Raw genomic sequence first — 25,253 nt, 5'->3', positions numbered from 1 at the left:
TGGCGCCCATCACACACACACTTACAACATATTGCCTTGCTTCGAAAGCATATGTGGGTCGGCCCAAAGTCCTCTTCATGAGCTCTTTGTGATAAATGAGCGAGCGCGGAGATTGCTGCTGTGGTGGTCGTCAGAGAGAATAAAGCTTTGTCAATGAGAAAACAGCACTGATGTGTTCAAGCTCTTATACTGTATGCCGCCTTAATGTGACTCCCAAAACACAGACGCGTTCTCTTCTGCCTCCAAAACAACACACATGCACGCGCGCGCACACACACAGCGACTGCGGATGGATTAGACAGCTAATATGCAGCACACAAAGGCTGTCCTGCAGGGGTAGACGTGCTGCCACTGTGCAGAGAGGCAGAACATCCCACCTCCACAGGCACAACTACGCTAATCCCTAATGTGACACTATGCTCTCCTAGCAGGAGGTAACACAGGAATACAGTTATACTTTATTGATTTGCCAGCTGTTCTAACCACAGAATACCACTGAAAGTAGGTTGTATGACCTGATTTTTCTTTGCTAAATCTTTAAACAGGGTTTCTACAGGGTTTATCAAGTTAACGTTAAGGACCTTTTAATAATGAAATAGGTGTAATATGGCTTAGAATTATTTATTACAAGGGTACACCTTTTTGGTACATGAATTATTTATGATATAGTTATGAATTAATGTGTTAGTGTGACCTATACCTTGATGTGCAGGATGGAAAGGATGGATGAATTAACCAATGGTAAATTATGTAAGTTCATGTCAGTGTTTGCTTAAATCACTATGAGATGCTGACTGTCCTGTTTACTGCAGCTCCTAGCAGTCTTCTACACGTCAAGCCACTGTCACAACAATCCCACTACTCATTTAAAGTGTATAATATCTCATGAAAGTTCTTAGTTAGGAACCAGAATATAACTATTATTGCTGCGTTTATGAGGGGGAAATGGTGTTGCTTTAAAATTTCCACAGACTGTTTTGAGGTGAGTGCTTTTCAATACCTGTTAAATATCCAAACAATAATAAGCCTTCTTTCTCAAAATGAGCGTATGCACCAGAACTGTGACGGTAAAGTGTTGCTGCTAGTTAACCTGGTTCAAACAGACGGTTTGTTTGTTTACCTCGAAGTTGTCCTGACTTGCGAGCAGCAACAGTTAAGAGGCATTAGCCTGAACTGCCTCTGCGGGTGGTGCAGTGGGGTTGGTGTCCCTGAAGGACTTGTTCACAGGATTAATGACGCACCTCCTGCTGCCTTTTATTTACCCATAAAATTAGGCTGATTTGTTCCAAAAAGGAAGCAATTAAGTCGTAAAAATCAAGCAACATCTACATACATGAAAAACATACACAGGTAATTGTCATGAGACATGAAAAGAAGTACAAATTAAATAGATGTATTGTCATGAGATATGGAAAGGATTGTTGATTAATTTAAACTAATTCTTTGGTTCTCTAAGGGCTGACTACTCTAATACAGCTTCCAACGTCCTCCAAAAATACATTTAACTTTGCTAATCTATGAAATGTTTCAGTAAGGTCAAACTTCAATCCTTTTTATCTGCGTGCACTTAGAAACAATGCACCTGATTTAACTCTGTATGCTTTTTTTTTATCGCTCTTCTTGAGAGCTGTTGCAGCACTTCCGCTTTCAAAAAACGTGCGCGTCCTGCTACATCTGTCTGACGCTAGAAAAAAAATACACACTTCCCTCTTTTCTGCCTCATTTCAATCATTTCCTCTACGATATGCTCACACGCTGCAGCGTTGCACCATATTGTTCTCTTGCCTTTTCAGACGTCACGTTAGCACCAATTCATAGCAATGTTTGTACTTTGAGTAACTGCTGCCCTTTCAAATTATGACCCCAAACAAAAACTATATTTGCCGGGTCCGGAAGGAACATTGTGAGTTACCGCCCGTTCCTGAGGTCAGGGAGAGCTGGAGGGTGAAGTGCATGACGGGAAGACGTGCTTTGACCTTCCCCAGCGACTGTCGCCCAGTGACTCCATTACAACACACACTGGACTATACAACAGGAAATGGTGATGACACCCATCACAGCAATGAGCTGGTGCCGATAAAAGCGCCCTCCAGGAAGCCTTCTGAACTTACTTTCCTGACAATCTCCCGTGATATGAATCACTTGATTCATACTGTGAGGTCTAATCCTTATCTTTGCGGTTTTTTTTCTGTCATGTGAAAATAATAATAATAATTTTTAAAAAACCCAAACTAGAACAATCTGCCTCCAGCACAGACTGCAGAGAAGAGCGCAGGGAGTGACTGCAGTCTCCATGCTACTGCCAAGACTGCTCAGGCGTCTTGCTAGTTTCTGTCAAAAAAGGGGGAAGGTGGGTGAGAGGGACTGTCATCGTGAGCATGGTTAATTTGAAGAATGAAGGGACAAAATGAAGAGACTGCTGGTGAGTCAGACGAGTACCATGGATTCGTAGTTATGCGCTACAGAAGCATGCTCGAGAAGCACAAAGGCTGAGCACTGTATGAGTGAAGGTGAGACAACCGTTGGACTTGGCTGGTAGCTCCTTTAAAATAGTACAATTTGGAAGCAGTTCTGAATCTATAACGGGCCAATGTGAGCATGATTTACTAACTGAGGTCACATTGCCTACATGTAAAGGCATTGAACTACTTATAACAGAAGAAATAATCACCTGCTACATAGGGATACCTTGTAGGCATCGTGACCTTCAGAAGAGATGCAGAAGTTTCTGCCTTGGGATTACTTCACCCATACAGTGCAGCAGGTACAGAGCTCAGGTACAGGTGTAGACACACACACGCACACACGCACGCATGCACAAAGCTTGCTGGACACACACACTTACCCCTCGCCTCAGGCTCCGGAGGCAGTGCATTTTGGGTTTGGAGGTCATGAAGTCGTTGAGGCGGTGGGAGAGGGGCTCCTTGTGCTGCTTGGGAGACTGGGGGTCGTTGGGAACAGCAGAGGGTGAGGGCGGGGGTGAGGCTGGGGGGGCAGGGGGAGGCTGGTGGGGGGACGTTAACAGGGACATAAGCTACCAGTAAGAGAGGGAGCCGTGACGGAGAGGAGGAGGAGGAGGAGGAGGAGGAACATGGTGGAAGAAGAAGAAGAAGAAGAAGAAAGGGGGCAAGAATCCAACGAAAAAAGACAAAGGAGGAAAAGGAGGAGGGAACACAAAACGAAATAAATAAGCCTCCTACAAATATTAAAAAATAAACACACAACAGAAAACCCCAACAGAACATAAAGACAACCAAAAGGAAACCTAGTGTATGAATTGTTATGTTGTGGAAAAAAAACAAAACGAAACAAAACAAAACTGTCAAACACATAAAACATAAATACAGTTAAAAAGAACAAAAGGACCGGGGTGAGTAGGAAGCGTAAAATGTGTTAAAGCAAGCGGCTGCAACAAAGCAAACAGCAAAGAGGTTCAGTCAAAAGCGCATGCTGCCGGCTTCCATTTTAGAAATCCTTTCCCATTTTTCCTTTCCCGACCTCATCAACATGCCAGCTAAGACGAGAAATTCACCACATCCCCGAGGATATCAGCCGCTGGATTTGAGGTCACCGTCAGACAAATCTAATTGCTTATCTCTGTCCTGAAACTGCATAATTCAGGAACCAGGAGTTTGGGAGTGATAGGATGAAGCAGTGATGAGCTCTAACATACCACGCAATGCGCATGCATGGGCAAGTGATTCAGAAACCCTTGTTTTCAAAACGAAGAGCTGAAAAAATTACTAGAGACCCTTGTTCCTGAAGGCAATACTGGTTTTGAATGTGTTTTGCTTGCATGCATGTGTGCTTGTGTGCATGTACAGTGTAAATACCTCTCTGCACGGCTCTGTGCTGTTGCTACACAGAGATCGGCTTATTTTTAGGAGGTTGCACTACGGTGACTGTAAATACCATATTTCTGTACACAAAAGTACACCGGGGTTTCTCATCTAGCATTGCACACATTTGCCTTCAGTCTTTCCCACACACACACACACACACACACACACACACACACCCGATTACTCACTCATGCTCTGGTCTAAATTCAGTACCAACAGTGCCACCAGCCCATAAGACAGCCAGAGATCAGTTTTGCTGTTCAGAAGCAGGAAACTGAAGGAAGCTACTCGAGGCTGATCGCCAGTCAATGGAAAAACGGTGAAGGGAGACTGTTACTTCAGATCCGACAGCAAGTTAATATCTGCCAGTTGAGTTCATCCATAGAGTGAAGGTAGAAATACATTAGTGTGTGTTACAGAAGGGAGGCTCCAAAAACAACCAGTGGAGGGTGATCGCCAGGGAGGAGGGAACGGGTGGCAAATAATAACAACAAAAATGGCAGTACTAACAAAGAACTAGCAACGAATTTCCTTTAGCTTAACGTAGCGAACGAAAGTCAAAATATCTACACAAAAAATGGAAGTGAATTAAATACATAATCAGTACTAGGAAGTACAGATGTAACATTGAACACATATATTTCTACAGCCACTGTATTACAGGACAACAAAACAAACAAACAGAACATAATACAACCTATAAGATCCCGTCGTCCCATCCCACCGAAACCCCCCTTAAGTGCAAGGTGACCTCCAAGTGAGGAAAATGCACTAAAACCAGTGGGGCTTGCTGCACATTGGAGTGTAAAAGTGGCTCTGTGTTAAGTGTTCATTCATGTGTTACCTTGTTCTTGTTCTTAATGAAAGGCCACAGTTTGCCCTTGGTCTTGCCAGCAGGCTTCTCTTTGCCATCTCTGGAGTTGGACAGGCTGGTGTCAGACGCCGTCCTCTTCATGGCCTGGCCGTAGTCCTCGAACTCCACATCTCCCGGGGGCTCGAAGCCGGACTTATAGGACTCCACCACCTGCTTCGAGTCCTTGTGGGAAACAGCAACAGCAACAATTAGTAGAGGTCTTACTCTTCATATATTTATTCACCCTTTTTCATGTTTTTATGAACTTTTCAAAAATGCCACACAATGGCTTAAACAGAGGATCTCTGCTTGTTGAGATTGTCCAGCTAATCAGCAGGGCTGGAGATAAGACGTGACACTACAGTGGCCCGCTGACTCTGTTGTTTATAGTATTTTCCGTGAGATAACAGTCCATGAGTGTGTCATGAAAGCAGAGGGAGAACCATTATTCAGTTTGTGGGCCACGGAAGAAAGAGGAAAAGACCTAAATCTGTCAGGCAGGAGTTATGACAAAACGCCGAGGTCGGGGACAGAGCCAGGCTGATCAGACACAGGAAGAAGCACATTCATCAACTTGGAGCCTATCTGAACTGATAAGGGCAGAGGGTCTGGTTGGAGTTAGGTACTGAGGTTAAAGCTCTCCCTACATGGGAGAAGAATACGAGAGGAAGAGACACAGACGGAGTGAATGTGATGTGTTATTGCCTGTTGTTGTTTACTGCAGCAGAGCAGTGAAGGACTGGAGTCATCTCCCTGGAGCTGGGCCATGTACACAGCTAGACATTCACACACACAGACTACGCTACCCCTGGGGATGGGCTTGTTTTCTGTCATACGGCAGGCAGCCAACATGTGACATCTCAATATATCAAGCTGTTCATTTTCTCTTTAACATCGGCGAATACTGTCCTCCTTTCCCAAATAATAAATAACAATTAGCTATGAGACAGAACTTTAGTCAACTGTTGAAAATGTGCTTCAAAGAAATACACACACTGAAAATAGAGATGCTCTCATGAGCTGTGATCAGCAGCGTTAGAGCAATAGGAAGCCCAGTGCTTCGAACTTCCTCTTATTTCCAGAATAGGTACAGCTATTCTGGCAGAGTTAGCTGAGAAGATCGACACCACTCTCATAACTGAAATATGAAGCTAAAGCAGCTGGTTAGCTCAACTTAGCACAAAGACTGGAAATGAGGAAACACTTGTTGTGCAGAACAAACAAGCATGTTATCTGATAAACTTTAAAGCTGTGATACTGTTAGGCTAGCTGTTTCCCTGCATGCAGTAGTGCTGACTGATTTGTCATTGTAATATGAACACGGGCAACAGACACACTGCAAAAGATAAAAATAAATAAGAACAATTATTTTATTTACAGGTGCCATGCATTCACACTCAGAGTGTGAACATTTGACCTATTGAATGGAGCCTGGATACAACAGCCATGTATTCGCACCATGTGGCCAATCAGAGAAAGCCCCAGCGACCCATCAGATTAATTATTGTCAATTTTCTAGTGACTGCAATGTTTGATAGCAGGATGTCTGATCAAAGATTCAATACACTTCAATAGTCTATTTATCACCAGTCACCACAATAATAAACAAAGTTATCACACATGGCACATCTTCCTCATATTATGCAAGCCTAGCACCCATCACTATGGTCAGTTACAGTGAGATAAATGTTGTTATCCCACTGACGAGTGTATAACCATGTGCACAAATCAGAACTGGACAGTCTGTTGAAAGTGTTCTAAGTAATGTTTAGCTCTCAAGTCAGCCCTCTTCAGTTTCAACCACATTTCTCATACTTTCAGCCTTCATCCCTGAGTGGACATGAAGGCGTTGAAGTCAGTGTCTCATTAACAGACACTCAAGTTGATGCATCATTGATCAATCCTGCCATCTGTATGCTCACTGATAAAGTAATGGGGAAATTTGAAGAGTTATTACTGCAGGTTCCTTCTACAAGTAGCGACACATTCTAAAAACACGACTAGTCAAAACTGAAGAAGACATTTAATCCCTGCTATAGGAAAAATTTTTTAAAAAACTTCCACTTTATGAAGCTGAAATGCCTCCTTAAATACCCATGTCTGTCATCCTCACACCTCTAGTGTGCAACGAAAGCTTACTCAAAAATGTTAACGCTGAAGCCAAAACTGAGATAATCCCAATGACATCATCAGTGTTATTTTTTCAGTCTTTGGAAAGCTCCCTTCCAAAGCCACAAACGATATGACACAACTGTTTTTACAGGCTCAGTAGTCTGTCTCTTGCTGAGGTAAATTAACTTCCTGTGTAAAATCAGTGGAATGCCCCTTTAAAGGGGACTACTCTGTGTGTTTTTAACACAGAAAGCCCCAAGAGTAGTTCAATGGGGAAACACAGCATGTGCTTTTAACTCATTGATTTTCTTACTACAAAAGGGGAGGTCACCACATAAATTGAATCAGTGTGTTCAGCTCCTCTCCCTGCTGCAACACAGCCCTCCCAAAGCAGTTTGTTCGTCACAGGTGGGTTGTTTTTTATTTTCAAAAAGCCCCCCAAGAGTCCCATTCCACTACCACACTTGTTGCTGAACTGAAAGCCTAATCGGTAATGTGTGGGTGGTGACTGACAGTCTGGCTGAGTGAGTAATAGGTCCCACATGGTGTTTGTGCACGTATATATTCTTGTGCATACTCACTGTTTTGGGCTCGATGGACTCAGCAGCTTTCGTCATGCCGTCTAAACACTTCCCCACGATGGGCAACACTTGGCGGTCCACGTCTGCAAATGTCTTCATGCACACTCCTATCCTCTCGATTCTTCTCTCCTCCATGTCCTGAAGTTTCTGCATAACATAAGCATATTCAAAGATGAACACAAGCAGGGGCAGGATTTGATCTGAAAAATGGTACAATGTAAGTCTAAAAGTGCTGTGTTTTGATTTTGAGCATCTAAGGTTGGACAACACCAGAGAAAAGAACAATGAAAGATCATTTTTTGTATTAAACTGGTTTGTATATAATATCTGCACCCTTAATTAGGATCGCTCGTTAGCCTCACTGTTTCCTGCATGTTCAAAATATATTTTTAGCTGTCAGCCCCGAGCGGATTAGGGGTGTTGGGCTGCAAACAACTTCAAATTCAAAAGCTAAGAAATGATTGCACATTAATGTACCATTCTGGAAAACTATTCAGTCAGCTACATTTGGACAGAGAGGTTCCTAAAGAGCAATAATCATGAAATACAAATAAATAAAATGGGTAGAAGCGGCCGTTTGTGTAAGCAACTTAAATAAATTCTACACTAGTTTAACACTCAAAACAGCTTTATAGGTGAAATATAGTGCAACAACAAATCAGATTAAGTAAATAATACTGATAATCTTTTCTGCTGTGGGATTTACCTGGAATATGTTGGGAATAACTGTGTAGTAATGTTCATTCTGCTCCTGGTTGAACTTTTGCAGGTAGGAGGAGTAATCGCCCTTACTGTCAGTCGCCATCTGGTGCCTCATCTGAGCCTGCTGCCGCGCCTGAGGCAAGAAACAAAGACAAACATGCACATCACAGACACGCTCTCTTCACCAAACATCACTGTCCCCCGATTAACACACACTTATGGATTACATACACACACAGCCCGAGTATATAAACCTAAATGATTTGACATATTTGTGCATACGAGTACTCATGCATACACATAAACATTGAGCTCGTGGAAGCGCGGTCACAGGTGCAAATCCAAGTGGGGAAGCAGCAACAGCCTTTGGCATTAGATTAAATGTAGGCCAGACCAAACACATATAAACGAGGGAGACGACAGCCTGCACTGGCTGCAGAATGGGGGGGATTTGGATTGTGACTGCCCGCCCAGTCTGGCCCATCTCTACTGTCGATAATGTTGATTATTTTAAGCGAGTTCATTCTAAGGGAAGGAAGGCAGGCAGTCAGAAACGCAGCAGGGGCAGCCTATTACAGATCCACAGCAAGCAGATGGAGATGAGATTATCTCAGATAGACAGCATGTGGGGTGTGCGTGTGTGTACGTGCGTCGTGTTAGTGTTCATCCAGCTAAATACTCGTATCTGTTTCCTCTTTCCATCAGATCCGAGGCCCGTCCACGCATTAATAGTGATTTCACTGGGTCATTATAACAAAGAGTGCCCCTGTGAACCTGTGATTGCAATCAGCATTCAGTCTGCTCAATGTGGACGCACAGAAAAAAAAATGCAGCTGTGTAACTGTGAAGGGAAGTAGTGGGAACATAACCCTGATCTGCCCGTGGCCCTGAGGGAACCATTTAAAGAACTTCATCCAGTCTTCACCTACACACCGATCTGAGGAGAGAGCTGACTCTCTCACACTCACACACATATGGGTAAGTAATCGAGGGCATAATAGAGAAAAAAGGAGGACATCAGAGTCGAGACACTCGTCAGATACAGAGGTACATTATTTCCAGCACATGAGGAATGACAGACAATACCTCGTTGGAAAATGATTCATTCTACAAAAAAAAAAAAAAAGGAAGGTGAAATCTGGAGAAAAGCTACAAAGCACACGTGAAAGTCCAGCTGTTTAAAACCTATGTGGCGGCCTGTGGGCATGCAGCAGTGCATGTGTGCTGTGCTGGTGTCGGTGCATGCAAAGTGTGCTGAATGTGTTCAGAAATGATGAGGGTACGCATTATCACCATGGTAACCTGGCAGATAAATAAACTCCGAAACAAGCGGCTGTGCCTGCAGCCACATCACATCCTGTTGTCACTCTGTGGAAGTTACCTGTTTTTCTGGTACAGCTCTGTGCATACACGCATGTGTGCATCTTTACACACATTTCTAGCTAGCTGTGTATCTAGACATATCTTAATGGGGATCAAATATGAGAATGAGGAACAAAAAGAAGCTTTGAATCAAAGTTGGTAGGTAAAGATTGACTTTACACAACATATTTAGCATTTCTCTTGTTTCTTTTTCCAACACATAAAAACATCAGGGTGGGAAAGTGTTGAGCAGAAGACAGCGCAGTAAGCCACTGATCACAGTCAGACAGGACAAGGCGTGATAACAGACCTGGCCGAGGCTACGTGTCAGACTCTACAGGAGACCGTGTGCGTATCGAGACACAAGTCGAGACAGTGTGTGTGTTCCCACAGATATAAAAGGTTCTCTGCCCGCTGGACCTACCTTATGGGAACTTCGCTTCAAGGCATGGCATAAAATAAATATACAAACACACACACATACAAAAGGATTGTTAGCTGTTTCCAGCTAAACAAGAAGTTGCCATAGATGCACTTCCTGGACCACCATGACTCAAAGGGGGAAGTTGGTATCAGGGTAAACAAACACAATCACCACGAAAATACTAGAATTGTAAACCGCTGCTTTATGCTATTAAAAGAGGCTGAACAGAAGTAGAGAGGAAGCCGTTATGGAGTTTTTCTTACGTTTTATGACTGAGAATCTGAATAGTAGGGAAGTCTGTCAGTGTGTGACTGACAGGGGTCCCTGAGAGAAAACTGTAACAGCCTTTTGTGGATATCTTAGCTGAGAATCCAAACCCCAAATTGAGGCATTTGTTTGCCAGAGGTGGAGAGGGAACAGTTAGAGGTTTGCTCCAGCTGTGCAGAAAAACCACAATACCTCAGCTCAACAAACAGCAGCTCTTTTGCATTACGGGGAAGACATCACATTACAGAGAAAAGCAACTCCTGGAACTTAACCTGTCAAAAGACTAACACTTCCTGTTTTTTTGTTAGTGACACGTAGGTTTGCTGAAACAGTTAAACAGTAGAATGTCTTCATTCGTAACTCATCAAATCCTATGATCACCTTTGGCTGCAGATGAGTGTTAGACACAGACACGAGAACACACATAACTCTTCTCTTCTGTCCTGTCCAGCCCAGACCTACTTTAACTATTTCCCACTAGAGATCAACTATATATCGGTATGGATCATTGCTGTATCCACCATTCTGCATTTATAAGAAAACTGGTATCATTGTGTTGTTTAAGCCACACTTTGGCTCTGATTCAGCCACCTCTCTCTGTCTGGAAGCAATGTCACATCTATACCTTTTAACTTGGTTAAACATCTCAAGTGACATCCTACCAACACTGAGGGGTAAATATTAAAAAGTATCTTGTAATTAAACACATAGCAAACCTAATAACCTAATAACTTTCAACAAAGTTTAAGTTATTTTACATTTTGACATCAAGATTTTCCTTTTTCATGCAAATGTATATCAGATATTTGTCTCCTTGATTACTTATCATCTCTATTGATAACAGCCCTAAAAAAACATATTGATCGACCTCTAGTTTTCAAAATGACCAGAAAACAAACACAAACTGGACTTATCTGCAAAGACAAAAGCACCGAGAGGCTCATAGTCTGTTCTTTTCTATTTTAGATTTATGATCAAATCAGGTAGTCATAAGCGTTGGCCTAAAATCAAGCAGAACACTTAAAACTGACATTTTGCTTAATATAAATTTTAAAACGACGTAGCAAATGTAAAAAAAAAGTGACTGACTACTCTATATTTTACTTGATTTAAGAACACCAAGCAAAAGCCATGAGGGATTGCAGCTCAAGCGTCTAAACCACAAACAGGCAAAACAGTCAGTATAGAAGTAAAACACCCTCATTTCTCTCTTTTTTTCTCATACAAATTCACAAACTTTTCTAGAACCTAGTTACGAATTCACAGTTGATAGATTTGATACCACAGATACAAGCATCACACACACCTGTTAGGAAAAGACATGTAAGAGAAAACGTGGTGGAAGAACACAATCATCTTCCACACATATTGATAAGTGGGAGTTCAGCCTTTTCTATTCTGAGTTCTTCATTTCTGAGCATGGAAATGTGAGTAGGTGACATAGAGAGCTGAGGTCAGTCAAAGCCCCCACAGAGAAAGGAATAGGAACAGAAAAGGATTAATTCATAATTGAAAGTTATCTCATGTGACAGTTTGCGTCTGAATTAAAGGGCAGTGCTGGTGGTTTTGCACATTTTAGTCCCATTAACTACAGTCTATATACATGTCTGCTGGCCTTTTGCAAATGTTTTTCTGCTCTTGGATCTCTTTTATTTTTTAATAAACGATATCTTAAAAAAACAGAACACTTTTTTTTCTTTTTTTTACTAACTTTGTGAGCAGGACTAGTGTGAGAATGCTCCTGTGTAGGTCTTTACAGGGATGAAACCAAAAAGAGCATAAAAGCATGACACGATAAGTATGATAGGTGTGAAATGGATAATGCATACAGAACATGTTTAATAAGGTGTCTGCATTTTCTGTAACAATTTAAAAAATCAGTATATCTCAATTACCAGGAATCTTTTTGTACAGTGGTCAACAGGGACGTTAAGTACAAGTTACTGTGCACACATGCAAAACTACCAGCAAGAGGCTTTCGGGTTGAGAGGGACATTTTTTATCACTTTACACAAGCAGCAAAACAGACTAAATGAAATAGAAAATACAGCACTGTTTCATTTCCTTTTACTGAATTCTGTGTAATGTCTAAATCTCCCATGCTTCAGTAAATGGAATACTTGTAATCAAAGACAACACAACTGTTGTTTCAAGACTAGCTTCTTGAGCTGCTGTGCCGGGTCTTTCCAGTTTAGGTCAGTGTTAGCCTAAGCCTATTGTCGCTCTTTGGCCGTACGTCCAGAGTGCAGAAAGGCTCTTTATTCTAGCCTATATTTGCATAATAATCGGGTCTGAACTGTGTCAACTCTGAGCCTGAGCTCTGCTCCAACAGCTGATGAAGCAGCAGGAGCACGCGCTGCTGACCCATGATGCCTTGCGGGCGTGGGAGCTGTGTGGGTTAAAGCCTGAGATTTTAAGGATTCTTTTAATTGGTCATGACAACAGGAAATGACATCAGCTACAGGCCCAGGGGGCTCGGGTCTACAAGTCCTGAGAATCGGATGGTTGCTGCATGTACTGATTTATTGAACAGGACACATAATCACTGAAACAACCAGCTGCAAACAGCATTTTTTTTTTTTGTCACTATGAAAAAGCAAAGTGAGTCCACATGTATAATTCACAAAACAGATACACACACACACGAGCACCGCCACAAACATAGTCCACTGTATTGCTAGTGTTTGGTGGCTGCTTTACATTGGTAATGAGGACTCAGTGCTGCTGTCAGCTTTGTTTTAGCAGCAGATTATTGTGCTGCTGAGACAATGCCAGCTTTTACACACAGTCCCCACCATCAAACACATGGCCACTCAATCTTTGCTGTCTTTTTGGGCTCAGTGGACTGTGGAGTCAGGACTGGGGGCATAGGAGGGGAAAGATGTGGTAGAAAATGGTGAGAGAAAGGGCACGGTGCTAGGTGAGGGGTGAGGAATGCCAGGCGATTGTGTTAAGCACGGAGGGTATAGGACAAGCTGCGTGACTGCTGCACGGCGCTGAGATGACACATACCTTTTCCACGTCAGCCTTAGTCACGTTAATGTCAGCGTCCATCTTCTCAAAGTATTGCTGTGCTCTGTCTGCTTCTTTGCAGTCCCTCTCAAATCTTCTTTTACACTGAAATCAGAGGAGACATTACATCAGTGACTTCCTGCCATAACCCTCAGCAGGGACACTATATAAATTGACCTTTAAACAAGCATAGTAATGGACGTCATAACATGTACATATACGTCATATACGTTTGAGACCCAGCATTGTGCACAGCAGAGATCAGTTTATGTCACTGACACAGCAATGTGGTCTGTTAAAAGTCTGCAGCCTGCAGATTAAACAAACGTTCATAGTGGTCATTTGTGTACAGAAAAACAAGCATTCATCCAACCCTCTTTCGACCCCTCCAACTGAACAATCAGTGTTTGTTGGGCCAGCATGCACTCTGAACTATGCCTATCTGCCTCGCACACAATGGTATCATTGAATGCACCGAGAAGTTTGAGGAGGACAAGGCAGTTATGCATCTCTCTCACACTCTGTCTCTCCCCCGTCAAAGGGGCCAGGCAGAGATAAGAAGTGGTGTTCTGTGCAGTCTCTCTTTAAGCTCCCGCACTAAAACAAATAGCAGGACAGAACTGGGCCTGCTCTCACCTCGTGTTTCAACGAGTGTACAGTAGTGTGAAATTTTATACTTCAAATCTGGTCTGCAACTGATATCCAGCTGATAGGTCAGTATTTCAGAGTGTGAGTCCATGTTCTCAAGATCATTTCATGTAGATGCACCTCAGGCGATACAGTGTGTTAATGAGCTCGTTGACACACTGTCTTCTTAATAATGTAAAACTGCCATTCAGAGGACAGATGACACGTTAGTCAATGATATATCTCTCAAAAAATGAATTCATAGAAAGTTTGCTGTAACCTTATTTCTACTGTTAAACTTCTGCCCCATATCGCCATGACATACTTATAACTGAGCAAAAGAAGAAATGACACATTGTTGGAGATTTCTGGGTAAAGGCAGAACTGGAGGTCCCTCAGGGCTCTCATATTTACTTTTTTCCAGACACAAACTGAGACCTCCTGTCTGTGCTCCATCCGTTTTTATGGTGATATACTTTGCAGCCACACAGCTCCTCCTCGAGTGTCTGATGCAGCATGTGCTTCAGCATCATGTGGTGTTGATGATGATGACCGATCGTGCCGTGGGCAATGAAGGCCAAAATACCCTCTGTGCGGTTTTAAATATATATATACATTTTTTTTTTTTAATCCCTTAATGCTGCAATATTAGTGTACTTGCTGTATGATTTCATAAATATCTATAGCAATTGAAAGCATATGGCTAAATACATGTTTAGTTTATATTTCTTTCTATGATAATAGTCATTAATGTAACACACTATGGTGAATATTTTTAGAAATTCATGGTACTTCTTAGGCTACAGATTCAGCTGTGCATTACTTGTTAATTCCATAGTGACTAAGTGAAAGCTAAGGCTGTTGTCTGGCTAACGTGCCCTTTGTGAGCCAAATGCAGTGACTAAATAAGAAACACCACTCTGTAACACCGCCCTACAGCCATGACTGTATTGCGTTTTAAAAGGCCCAACTGATAGCACTGCTCCTTTAACGGAATAATCTAACTGAATGATTTCCTGTGCTTGGAGCAAGCAGCTCCTGACAACTGTTTTCTGTTTTTCATCTCACTTTCAAGATGTTTCTTCAGACTGTTAAGCTCAATCAGACCGCTATTAAAAACCTGTAGAGTTTCAGGCTTCCCAGCCAACAAAAGCAGATTCCAGATTTCAACAAAATCCTCAATAAAATTCAATAAAATGCTCTAAAACCTCAACACCAGTCATGACTACATACTAATGACAGCAATATAAAGAAAACTAGTGTCAGGGAAATATTGTGGAAAGGCACGTAAATAGGCTCACTTACCGACTCCAGCTGTTTCCACGAGCTCTCGATGTGCTGCTGTGCCTTACGCCCATCATGGAAGTGCTGTTAGAGGAGTTGAAGAAGGAAAAGAAAAAAGATATATTTATTATTACGCTATTCATAAGCTTAAGGGATTTAAAAACAGGTGAACCTGACCTTGACATATGAGGGATTATAAATTAGAAGCAGTTTGGAATGAAGAGTCTCAACCGTACCATTAATCACCATGAATATTACTCACGCTGCGACATGAAAGTATTAATGCGAACTGAGAAAGTAGGGCAAATTCAAATAGACACTATAATGTAGCTATATCACAAATTATGACCACATAACCCACAGGCTTACAGCTCAGAGATTTGTCCAAGCTTGAGCAGATGGCTATACGTCTATTTGATTAAAGAGCAACCAGACCCTGTCCCTCCAGTTCCCCACAGGTGCACCAACACTGAACCGGGTTACAATTTCAAAACATACGAAGAAGCAGCAAAAGCTCAGCTCAGAAAAATCATTAGAAATCCTATTAAAACAAACAAAGTTAAATATACTGTAAGATCAACTAAAAATGACAACCAGGGGACCAGTCACAGTGTGGTGAAGCAGAACAGATGCAGTTTTCATGAAGCTTCAGAGTCACATGTATCGTACAGAGCAGAACGCCAAAGGCTAGGTTTCTGTTAAGACGCAGTCCTCTCTGTTTCTGCTGGAACCTCATGTATATGTCACAGTCCAAATTAAAATCCTGTAAATTTTAAATTTGCCTGGGCAGAACTAAAATTTTGATTTGGTCTAGACCAAATTGAAATCATCCTTATAACACATTGAAATTAAAATCATTCATTGAAATGTAGTATTTGTATCAGTCTTGTGTGACTGTTTAACATGACAAATATGTATCACAACTCTTCATCTGTATTTAAAATGTTGGTGGGACCCCTTTGATGGCTACAGCATGAAAGAATGTGAGGTTTACACACATGGTGAAGTGTGGAGATTATATTAGATTATCGAATAGCAATGTGTCACACCTCACTATATATTTGTCACATTCCAAACTAAAATTTACCCAGGCAGGACTACAATCTCATTATGATATAAGAAGGATTTTAATTTGGTCTAGGCGAAATCAAAATACTAGTTCTGCCCAGGCAGATTAAAAATGTGCCTGGATTTATATATATATATATATACTGAATGCACATTGATCTCATGACCTCATAGAAAAACATGAAAAATATAAATGTGCACTTTTTTGTCACAAGTGAAATCTAAATATAATCAGAGCAAAAGGAAAAGAAAGCATGTCAAAAGAAACAACTCAGCAGCATTTTTCTACGAAGGCCTAAAGAAGAGAACCAGGGCGACCTGTCTGTGTGTCGGTGTGTCAGTTCAATACTTGATGACAATCTCTAATGAGTTTGGTGATCCCCTAACTTTCTTTCTCTGGCGTCACAATGAGGTTGGCATTTGTGGTTCAGAGTGAAATGTCTAAACCACAACTGTGGACACGCTGCTGTGACACATGGCAGGGAAATTCATGCCTCCCCCTCCAAGATCTGTAATGACTGTGGTGATCCCCTGACTGTTTCTCTTGTGTGATCACCAAGTGTAAATTTGTTTGTCTGATACTTCTGTTCATGACCAAGACTTAGGCAAAGCAAGTCACATTCCCTTCAGCCTCATCTGTATGTTTTAGTGTTAATAAACATGACAGCTTCAGCTAGGACAAAGAGGACAGAACATGAAACACAGGAAGGATAAGTAATAAAGTAAAAACAACAAGAGCACATGATATGACACAAGGAAGTTACAGTAAACACAGCATGAAATAAGACATGGAAGACAAGCCAGATATTGTAATCCAGGGTGAGACAGACAGGCCACGGAGGATTTTAGCACTGCCAAGTGTGGCATATTAGACAAAGCTAGGTGGCAGCTGCTGGTCTAAACTCACACAGCACATACACTGTGTGTTTTAGCACAAGGCCTCACTTGGCCTATCAAGGTGTACTTGGTCTGGAGGCAGAGTACATCTCTCTGCAGCTCTCTGTGTGGTTGACAGCCAAATCCCAGTGGAGGTGGAAACAAAGAGGAGCAATTCTAAACCTCTGTTGTTTTAAAATTAGATTCTGATCACTTATAAAGCATACAAATACTTCTTTCATTGCCTGCAGTCAACTTAATCTGCCAAAGGATTCAAAAAGAATCAAATTAAACTGAAAACGACGTAGAGACTCGACTATCAATGAGGTATCCCTGGGTAACGCAGACTGCGGAAGCGAGGGTCAGTAGCTGAGCTGAATATCGATGCTGCCATTCAATAACGGACCCTGGCCATTCTGAAGAACAGAAAGCTGTTGCTTGTACTTCTCTGGCATTTCAGTGCTTCTGCAGCACAAGGAAGTCAGTATTCTGTGTACCGACTTAAACACACGAGCAGGAGATGTGAAATTAAGACCGATGCATGAGGCGTCCAGGTCTTTCTTACCTGAGTTACACTGAACATGAGAGTAGGTAGTTAGTGAGAAGGGACCGTGGTTTACCTCAGGTAGTCACACTTCTCATTTCCCAAAGTTTCGAGGGAAGCTAAGTAAAATAAGGAAGTGCTCCAGTGTTTCAGAGGAAGTATTTGAGCTCGAACAGAAAATGGGACATTGTGGAGCTGCTGAAGTCCGGACAATGTATGTACTGTATTTTTTTCCCACTGCTGAGCCTGACCTTCAAACACCTCTTTGATGAAAGGGAAATTTTCAGTGACATACTTTGAAAGTATGTCTCCCTACATGACAATATGCAAAGATACCACGAAGCTTCTTCTAAAGACAGAACACCACAGACTGGGTGACGTCACTGTTACTGTGGAGCGCACTTTCAACCAAATATTTGTCTCCATAACAACATGTCTGACAAATATCCAGCATCTCATCTGTATCAGCAAAACATAGATCACTACGAAGATAAACAAACTACAAATGACACTCTTCTCCAAACAGCTCCATCAGCTTTACATGATCCGGCTGGAGGATGAAGCTCTACGGAGCCAAATCAAACCAAGACACATGAGCTCATCCACTTTCACACACGATAAAAGAGCTATCAGCCATCTGGGATGCAGGTACACAGCAAAAAGAGAGGCAGATGTGCTGCAGTGTCGGCTTCCCCGTGTTTAAATTCATGGACTCTGGAGGTACATTCATCACTCGTAGTCCATCCAGGCCTCAAGGTTAGAGAAGACATGATCCATCGTTCTTGCACTCGTCCCAGTCAGTAACAGCCTGTGACGGCTGGCGCTGTCAGGGACATCTGAGGCACTTCAACACAACAGGTCGCTGACCTGAAGTTGCCACTCTCAGTTACCCAGGCAGTTTAAAAAAAGCAGTAAGAGACGCAAAATAAACTCTTCCAAACTTTTACTAAAGTACATCAATATATTAACCGCAATAAAAGTGGGATTGGAAAGTATGAGATCAGAGACAGCGGAGTTAATATTTACTTAATAATGCAGAGCAGGCCTGCTTTCTCTGCCATGACTACAAAGCAATTTTCATAGAGAAAGGAATTCCTCGTGGTATAACACAGACCATCAGATTCCCTCCAGGTACCATAGTCCTTGAGACAGAAGCAAAGTATGTAAGAATGAAAGGACGCACATCTTGCAATCTAATAGGAGCTTTTATAGAACTATGATACTGTGGACACTCCAGGGTCACCACAACCGATTCACTGCCTCTCTTAACAGCTTCTCGACTTTCCAGTGTCATATACACTTACTAGCTGCCTCCTACACCTCTGGAAATATCTATCGGATGTGTGTACATTCATAAACTGTGTAATATGCTTTCAGCAAAACAAAGACATGAGGCGACGGAAAGACGAGTCAGCAGACATCCTGTGCTGTCTGACAAATAAGACAGGAAAGGAAGACCCACTGCAGTGCAGCATTTGCATTTTGGAGCTACTTGCGTTAAGAGAGGCAGATGTATATACATCTGTGTGCACTGAACCTCTAACCGAGTTGTTAGTCATTCATTGACATGACTTGGGTCATAGGAATGTGCACCTGCAGTCCCGTACAGATGTCAGCACTCATATAATCATCAGGTGCTAGAAATAGCCACAAGTCATAGAAGAGCCAGAGATGATTAAACCTCTTGAAAGCTCCATTGAGACTTTTCTCTGAACGTTTAAAGAGCTAGGCGACACTTTGAATGGAGTGATGCTGCTGAGGGTGTTTATACTGAAGTCATTCTGGACTGAGATGTGCATGCAGTGACTCCGGGTCGATCAGTTCTCCCTCTCAGCTTCCTATTTGTCTTTCCACTCAACACAAGAAGGCATGAGAGGCCACTCCTGAGAGATACACTGCTTCTACACTGTGGCTGCATCTCTCTTCTCCGCCTCCACAAGATAAATGAGGACAATGTCCTCTGCCAAAACCACCTAAAGACATTTTATTGTGCATTATAGGTTTCGCGGAATTTTCACTAAATGAAATGCCTATTTTTCCATCCTTGGCAGCTGAAGAACATGCATTCTTTTTTCATTTTTTCTAGCTGGCTGAACATGTCACATCACAACTTCTTCCAACACCAAAAGATATAATTATGTGCTGCGCTGTGGGTGCGAGTGGATACAAAGAGAAGACAGAACCATCCCTACAGTAATACATACTGAATCATACAGGACATACAGACTGTGAAATGTGTAAAATGTTTAAGTAAATCAGCTGTTTTGGGAGGTCGTGCAGAGTGTTTAAGAGTCTTCGTCAGTCCTCATTAGATATGACACATAAGCCCTGTGATCAGAGACCTGAGGAGGACAGCAGTGTGCTGACTGAACATCCTATTATGATTCCTCAGCACAAACACAGTCCAGTGAGACTTAGGCTCTTCATCCCATATTAACCCTGCTGCCTCTTCAACATTACACATTATGCTATTAGGTATTAAATAAGCAGTGCACAGCAAATAAGAATGCATCTTACTGGGGCTATGATTCATTTTAAAATTATTTTCTGCGCTTTTACCATCTTACTCTACGTCCTGATACGTAGCGTCACATTTCATAGTCTGACATATCAAATTAGATTTCACTTCTGTAAAAACAAGTATATTGGCTCCGTTAAGACAACATTCCTGGCCTCACCTCCAATGCCACCCCAAGCTGAGCTTAGCAGGAGGTTCAGTGAGGGAAACAAGCAAAGGGAGGTAGGGAGAGTTATAAAACAACCCCACATGAGAAACTAATGAGGTATTATATTTTGTTCTCCTCCTGGGCTTGCAGTGTGGATTTTACCTGTCCAATAAGCTCACTATAAACCCGGGAGGGGCAGGCCTCGGCCCTCCTCTAATCCCACTGTCTGGATCTGCCTGCACAGACAGCTTTGTCTGACAAGGAAATGAATCTAAATGCTGCGATGGAGAAAACACTGAATGGTGCCTACAAATTAGCAAAAAACAGAGACATGAATGAAGGAAGGCTGGGGTCATGAGGCTTTAAAACACCATTCAGAATATCACTAACTACAGACAATCTTATGAAACCCCGTGTTTTTCTCTAATTAATTTTCATGAAGGCCGTTTTCTTTGTAGCGGGGGATTTGCTGTAGTCAATAGCCTTTTCAACAGCTGAATAAACCAAAGAGTGTCATTCTACTCCATTCATGAGCAGCGTGACTGTGTCTTTCAATCAAAACTTTGAAATAAATAAATAAAACTTAATGGGCTACATTTCCCCTACAAAGACAGTGTTCTGAATATGACTGAGAAACTATCTGCTCAGTGCCGTTAGATGAAATGATCCTCTGTTCAGAAAAGATAGTGTAAGTTATAGGGTCACGCTGTGGAGGGAAACCCCCAGCACTGACTAACTGAAGAAACACTGTTACAGGCTTCTTTTGCTAAGACACATGACACACTATCAAGAATATCAGCTGCAAAAAAAAGAAAAAAAAAAAGGATGTGGAGAACTGAGAAAACACAGGGTGCAAAGGTTGTGAGGGCAAATAATGAGAAGAGCAACGGGGGCAGAAAAGGAGAGAGATATTTTAAAATAAAATAAAGTGCAGAGAAATGAAGAGGAAGAGAAGTGTCAAAGTGGCATCCTGCAGCCTCAGAGAAACAGAGGTCTGTCCAAGGACCTTCTGTGACAAGAGACAACTCTGAACACAGTGAGCTATGCAAGGCCGAGCCAGGCAGAGATCAGTCCTGGCAGCGTTGGAAATCCCCTTTCTCTTTGTGTTTACTGCAGCTAAAACAGAGCTTAAAATACATTCTGATCACTAATAATATGGCCCAGAGCTCCCAGTATCAAGGTAGAATCAATTCAGCAGCACTGATGCCATCATTTGTGCAATACATTTAAAAAAAGAAAAAAAAAGAAAAAAAAGGTCACAGTGCCTCTGAGCAACACTCTGGTTTTGGTTTTACACTCCACTTCCCTCAGCTGGACTTCCAAGACGCAAGAGTTCAGGACAGATTCCTCAGAAAGTATTTTTTTTCCAGCTGGAAAGCTCTCTCTCTCTCTCTCTCTCTCTCTCTCCCCTCCTCCTCCATCAGCTGCGTGGATTTAATGGGCACCACACTGTTATCTACGGATCATGCGCGGCAGGTCATCCACTCTTCCAAATCACTTTATAATGTCGATGAGGAAAGTGATTTGAACATTTAACAGCGGAGTGTGGTGCGCCGATCTTTTGTGAGCTGGTTTGAAAAAAGTCAAATAAGGCCGTAATGATAGAGAGACACGATGACTGTGCTCCATAAAAAGGACTCAGTCAGTCACGTTCTGCACTTCTGGTGAGCCTTTGGGTGTATCTATATTTACCCAGCAATGACCTCAGCTCATGGAGAATAGAGTATGAAGAGAGAAAGAGCTGCTTAATTTCTGGTTGGCCAGTGTGTCTATTTTCCACTAGAGGATCCTTGTCCAACTAAAGTAAGTGTTGGATCTAAATCACAAGCATGGGTAAAAACAAAAAAAAGGCAAACACTGGATATGGAAAGAACCAAAATGTGTATTACGTCTCACCGATTTTCTCTCAGACTTCAGTTCCCCCAGGTAGCGCGTCAGGTCGGCGATGATTTGAGACGTTAAGTTCTCCGCTATAACCTCATGTTGACCTGCGTAGTCATTCAACTCATTAAGTGTCATCAGGAAGGCTCGACAGAAGGTGTACCTGGAGAAAGAGTTGTCAAACAGAGCAGCAGCAGGAGCGGTTTGAGATTGATAAGGAAGAATTTTGTGAGTTAAAAAAGGAAATGGACAAAGGAATAGTTTGGCATTTTAGAAAATGTGCTTCTTTTTTTTGCGTTCTGACAGAGTCAATGATTCGATCGATGCTTTAAGGCTACAGCAAAAAAAAATCCATTTCCTTTATTACAGACTGTCATTTTTACACTTTGGCTTTTCAACACGTTGAGCAAATGAGATATAACGTGTATAACAGCTTCTACTTTTTGCTAAGCGAAGCAAATCAGCTGCTGGCTTTTATATTTAACAGAAAGATATGAGAGGGGTATAAATGTTCTCATGTGTCTCCACCACAAAGTGTACTGCGTGTTTTTCCCAAAATGTCAAACTGTTCCTTTAATCTACTTGACATGAAGGATCCATGAACTCACTTGCTCTCCTCCTCTTCTCGTGAGTTCTTCTTGGGTTGATATTTCTTTGATAAATTCCTGTAAGAACAAAGACATCGGCCTCGTTAAGACATTTCGTATTGCATCTTTCTCAGAGAGTCCGGTCTGCCGACGGGTGGTGCACCATGCCCATTATGTTTTCCTGACGCTGCCCTTATGGACCTGCCAGAGGATCATCCAGCACACCATTCAATCCAGCAGAGTGCTTTCTGCTCCTGCTGCTACATCTCTTTCCTCTCTCCAGGTCATAAATCATTGCCCCCAGGAGTATGCATGCAGAGCCAGTCACCAGAAACAAGCATGCTTTTCCAATGCATTGCCCTTGTTTTGACTCTGGCTGTATATAAGTGGCACGAGATGGGAGCAGTGTGAGGAGGAGGAGGAGGAATAATGACATGTACAGTAGACAGAGTTGTGTAAGGATGAAAGAAAACACAGTGCTAGCTGCAGGTGAACCAGTGTTGTTGGGCTGCAAATACCAAGCCTGACTGTTATTACGGCAGCGTTTTACTACGTCCTTCTCTCAACCCAGGAACGTGATGCACTGCAGGCCAGAGCGCATCATGTCACTCGTTGTTTTGTAATGACGGTGTGACACGCTCAGCGCCCGACTGGTACTCTGTCAGCAAAACATAATAATATGGGCCGTGCTCTGATGGGTCTGGGTACACATTGTGTGCTTATGCCTTCAGGATCCTTTGTCTAATTAAAGAGCAGTGCTGTCAAGTTAAAAATGAACAACCAAGCGGTGCAGTTACACAAAAAAAGGACAAACACAAACAAGTTAAGTCATCTACACGTTATCTGAGACACTGGAAATCAGGATATAGCAAGATATACATCAAATCTGTATTTACGGTGGTGGTAACTTTACTCTTTCTGCTCTAGCAACTGAATTTCCTCTCAGGGATTAATAAAGTATTTCTATTATATTCTATTATTCTAAATCATGACTGTTTACTATATTTGTTTTACTAATTCATCCACTGGAAATCAGAATTTTATATTAAAGGCCATAAATATTTGAAATTGTCAGTACACGATTAAATTCACAACACTGTCGTCTGCTTTGCATATCAGCAATAATATTATTACTGTATTTCTATATTGGTGCTTGTGAGGGCGTTACAGTCAGAGGTCGCTGTTCTTGTTTTGTTGTGAAATCACAGTAGTTTATTTCCCGATCTAAATCTAAATGCCTCGGCGTGTACATGTTGTAAAAGGGCATGTTTAATTCCGGCTGAAATAAATAATTCACGTGTTGAAAAAAAACTATGTGTAATGTAGGTCTGCAGCAAACTCCATCCAGCTCTCTGCCCACCTCCCCCCACCTCGCCTCCCCAGTGGTGTTTGCTCTGTTGCTAGGCAGATCTACCCGTCAATCTGGCTCTCCGTCCTTCTCACCCCAACTCTAATTATAGCGCTGGTTCCCACTCATTCATTCATTCATTCACTCACAGCCACATGTTGTGTGTCAGATTGTGTTTGTCTCGCTCACCTCAGAAACATATTTAATAAAGTTGTCAAAATTAGGGTAGTGGCTCGCTGTTACCGACGAGGATTAATGGAGGCCTGTTAGGTGTGTTTGTGTGTCTGGTTCGGTCTGTGTGTTGTGTTTTACCTGAATATTACTGGAAGAAAATGTCTACACGTACTGGTTGGTAATACAACCACATACTCCTTCTTTTCACCCTCACCCAGTCTCCATTGTTGGCGACTTTATTCCCACTTAGTTATGGATTATGCCAGACTGGAATTTAGGGGGGGAGGAGGCATTAATGCCCTGCAATGACTAGACTGAAGCATTGTGCATGTTTACACCAATGAAGGGAAGAGGATTATTCATGGCTTAGTGCAGAGTGTGGTTGGTATGGTGATGAAACGGTGCAAAGAAATATCCACAGATGACACTCGATCAGTGAGGAATGTAGGCTATTCTGTTTACAACTGCTGACTTCACTTGTACAGCTGTGATCAATAATTACTCCACAATAACTGGCCCACTTTGCAGGCCTTTTTTAAATCATTGATCTGACAAAACGCTTTCTCAATTAATCATTTGGTCTATAAAATAGTAAAAGTTTTTGTCTTTTAATGACAACTTTTCTCTATTTAACACTCCAAAACGCAAAGATATTCAATCATGATGAGATTTCAATAACTGAGTCATTAATCAAGTGTTTCCAGTCTGGTAACACAAAGTGGTTTCTGGCTGTTTAATTGTTCCTGCCAAATTTTCACTCATTTTATTAATCCTGAAATCAGTCCCTGAATTTTTGTAAGATGATACTGGCCGCAGCTTCATCTCTGATGGGTTCATGGTTGTGCCAAGGGAATCTGATTTTTTCGTTTTTTTGCAGAATCCAGTGACAGCAAACAGTATATTTGAGGCTCATTTTCAATTAGACATGTAGAATAAAGTCAATTTGACGAACTATAGTGATTTAAAGCTTAGATTTGTGAAGTTTTCCTGATATGAGTAGGTGAAGGACTGCCAGAAATCTGTAAATCTTATGATTCTTACTG

General features: G+C 42.0%; 1 protein-coding gene across 12 annotated transcripts in view; it reads right to left on the bottom strand.

Moving 5' to 3' along the window:
- Positions 1–25,253, bottom strand: part of fnbp1b (formin binding protein 1b) — a 62,401-nt gene that overhangs the window by 14,939 nt on the left and 22,209 nt on the right. For 5 of the 12 annotated variants that reach the window (XM_008286411.1, XM_008286409.1, XM_008286412.1 and 2 more), the window contains exons 3-10: positions 22,710–22,766; positions 22,117–22,264; positions 15,088–15,150; positions 13,156–13,260; positions 8,095–8,223; positions 7,389–7,535; positions 4,687–4,878; positions 2,846–3,034 (exon numbers count right to left, since the gene is read on the bottom strand). In XM_008286411.1, the coding sequence (XP_008284633.1) occupies positions 2,846–3,034; positions 4,687–4,878; positions 7,389–7,535; positions 8,095–8,223; positions 13,156–13,260; positions 15,088–15,150; positions 22,117–22,264; positions 22,710–22,766 (1,030 nt within the window). The remainder of the gene's footprint in view (positions 1–2,845; positions 3,035–4,686; positions 4,879–7,388; positions 7,536–8,094; positions 8,224–13,155; positions 13,261–15,087; positions 15,151–22,116; positions 22,265–22,709; positions 22,767–25,253) is intronic. The other 7 variants (XM_008286416.1, XM_008286417.1, XM_008286418.1 and 4 more) reach the window with 2 other exon arrangements.

Source organism: Stegastes partitus, unplaced genomic scaffold (genome assembly GCF_000690725.1).
Source record: "Stegastes partitus isolate 25-593 unplaced genomic scaffold, Stegastes_partitus-1.0.2 Scaffold454, whole genome shotgun sequence".
In the NCBI taxonomy this organism is placed as follows: domain Eukaryota; kingdom Metazoa; phylum Chordata; class Actinopteri; family Pomacentridae; genus Stegastes; species Stegastes partitus.
This window is presented reverse-complemented; position numbering and strand designations above follow the sequence as displayed.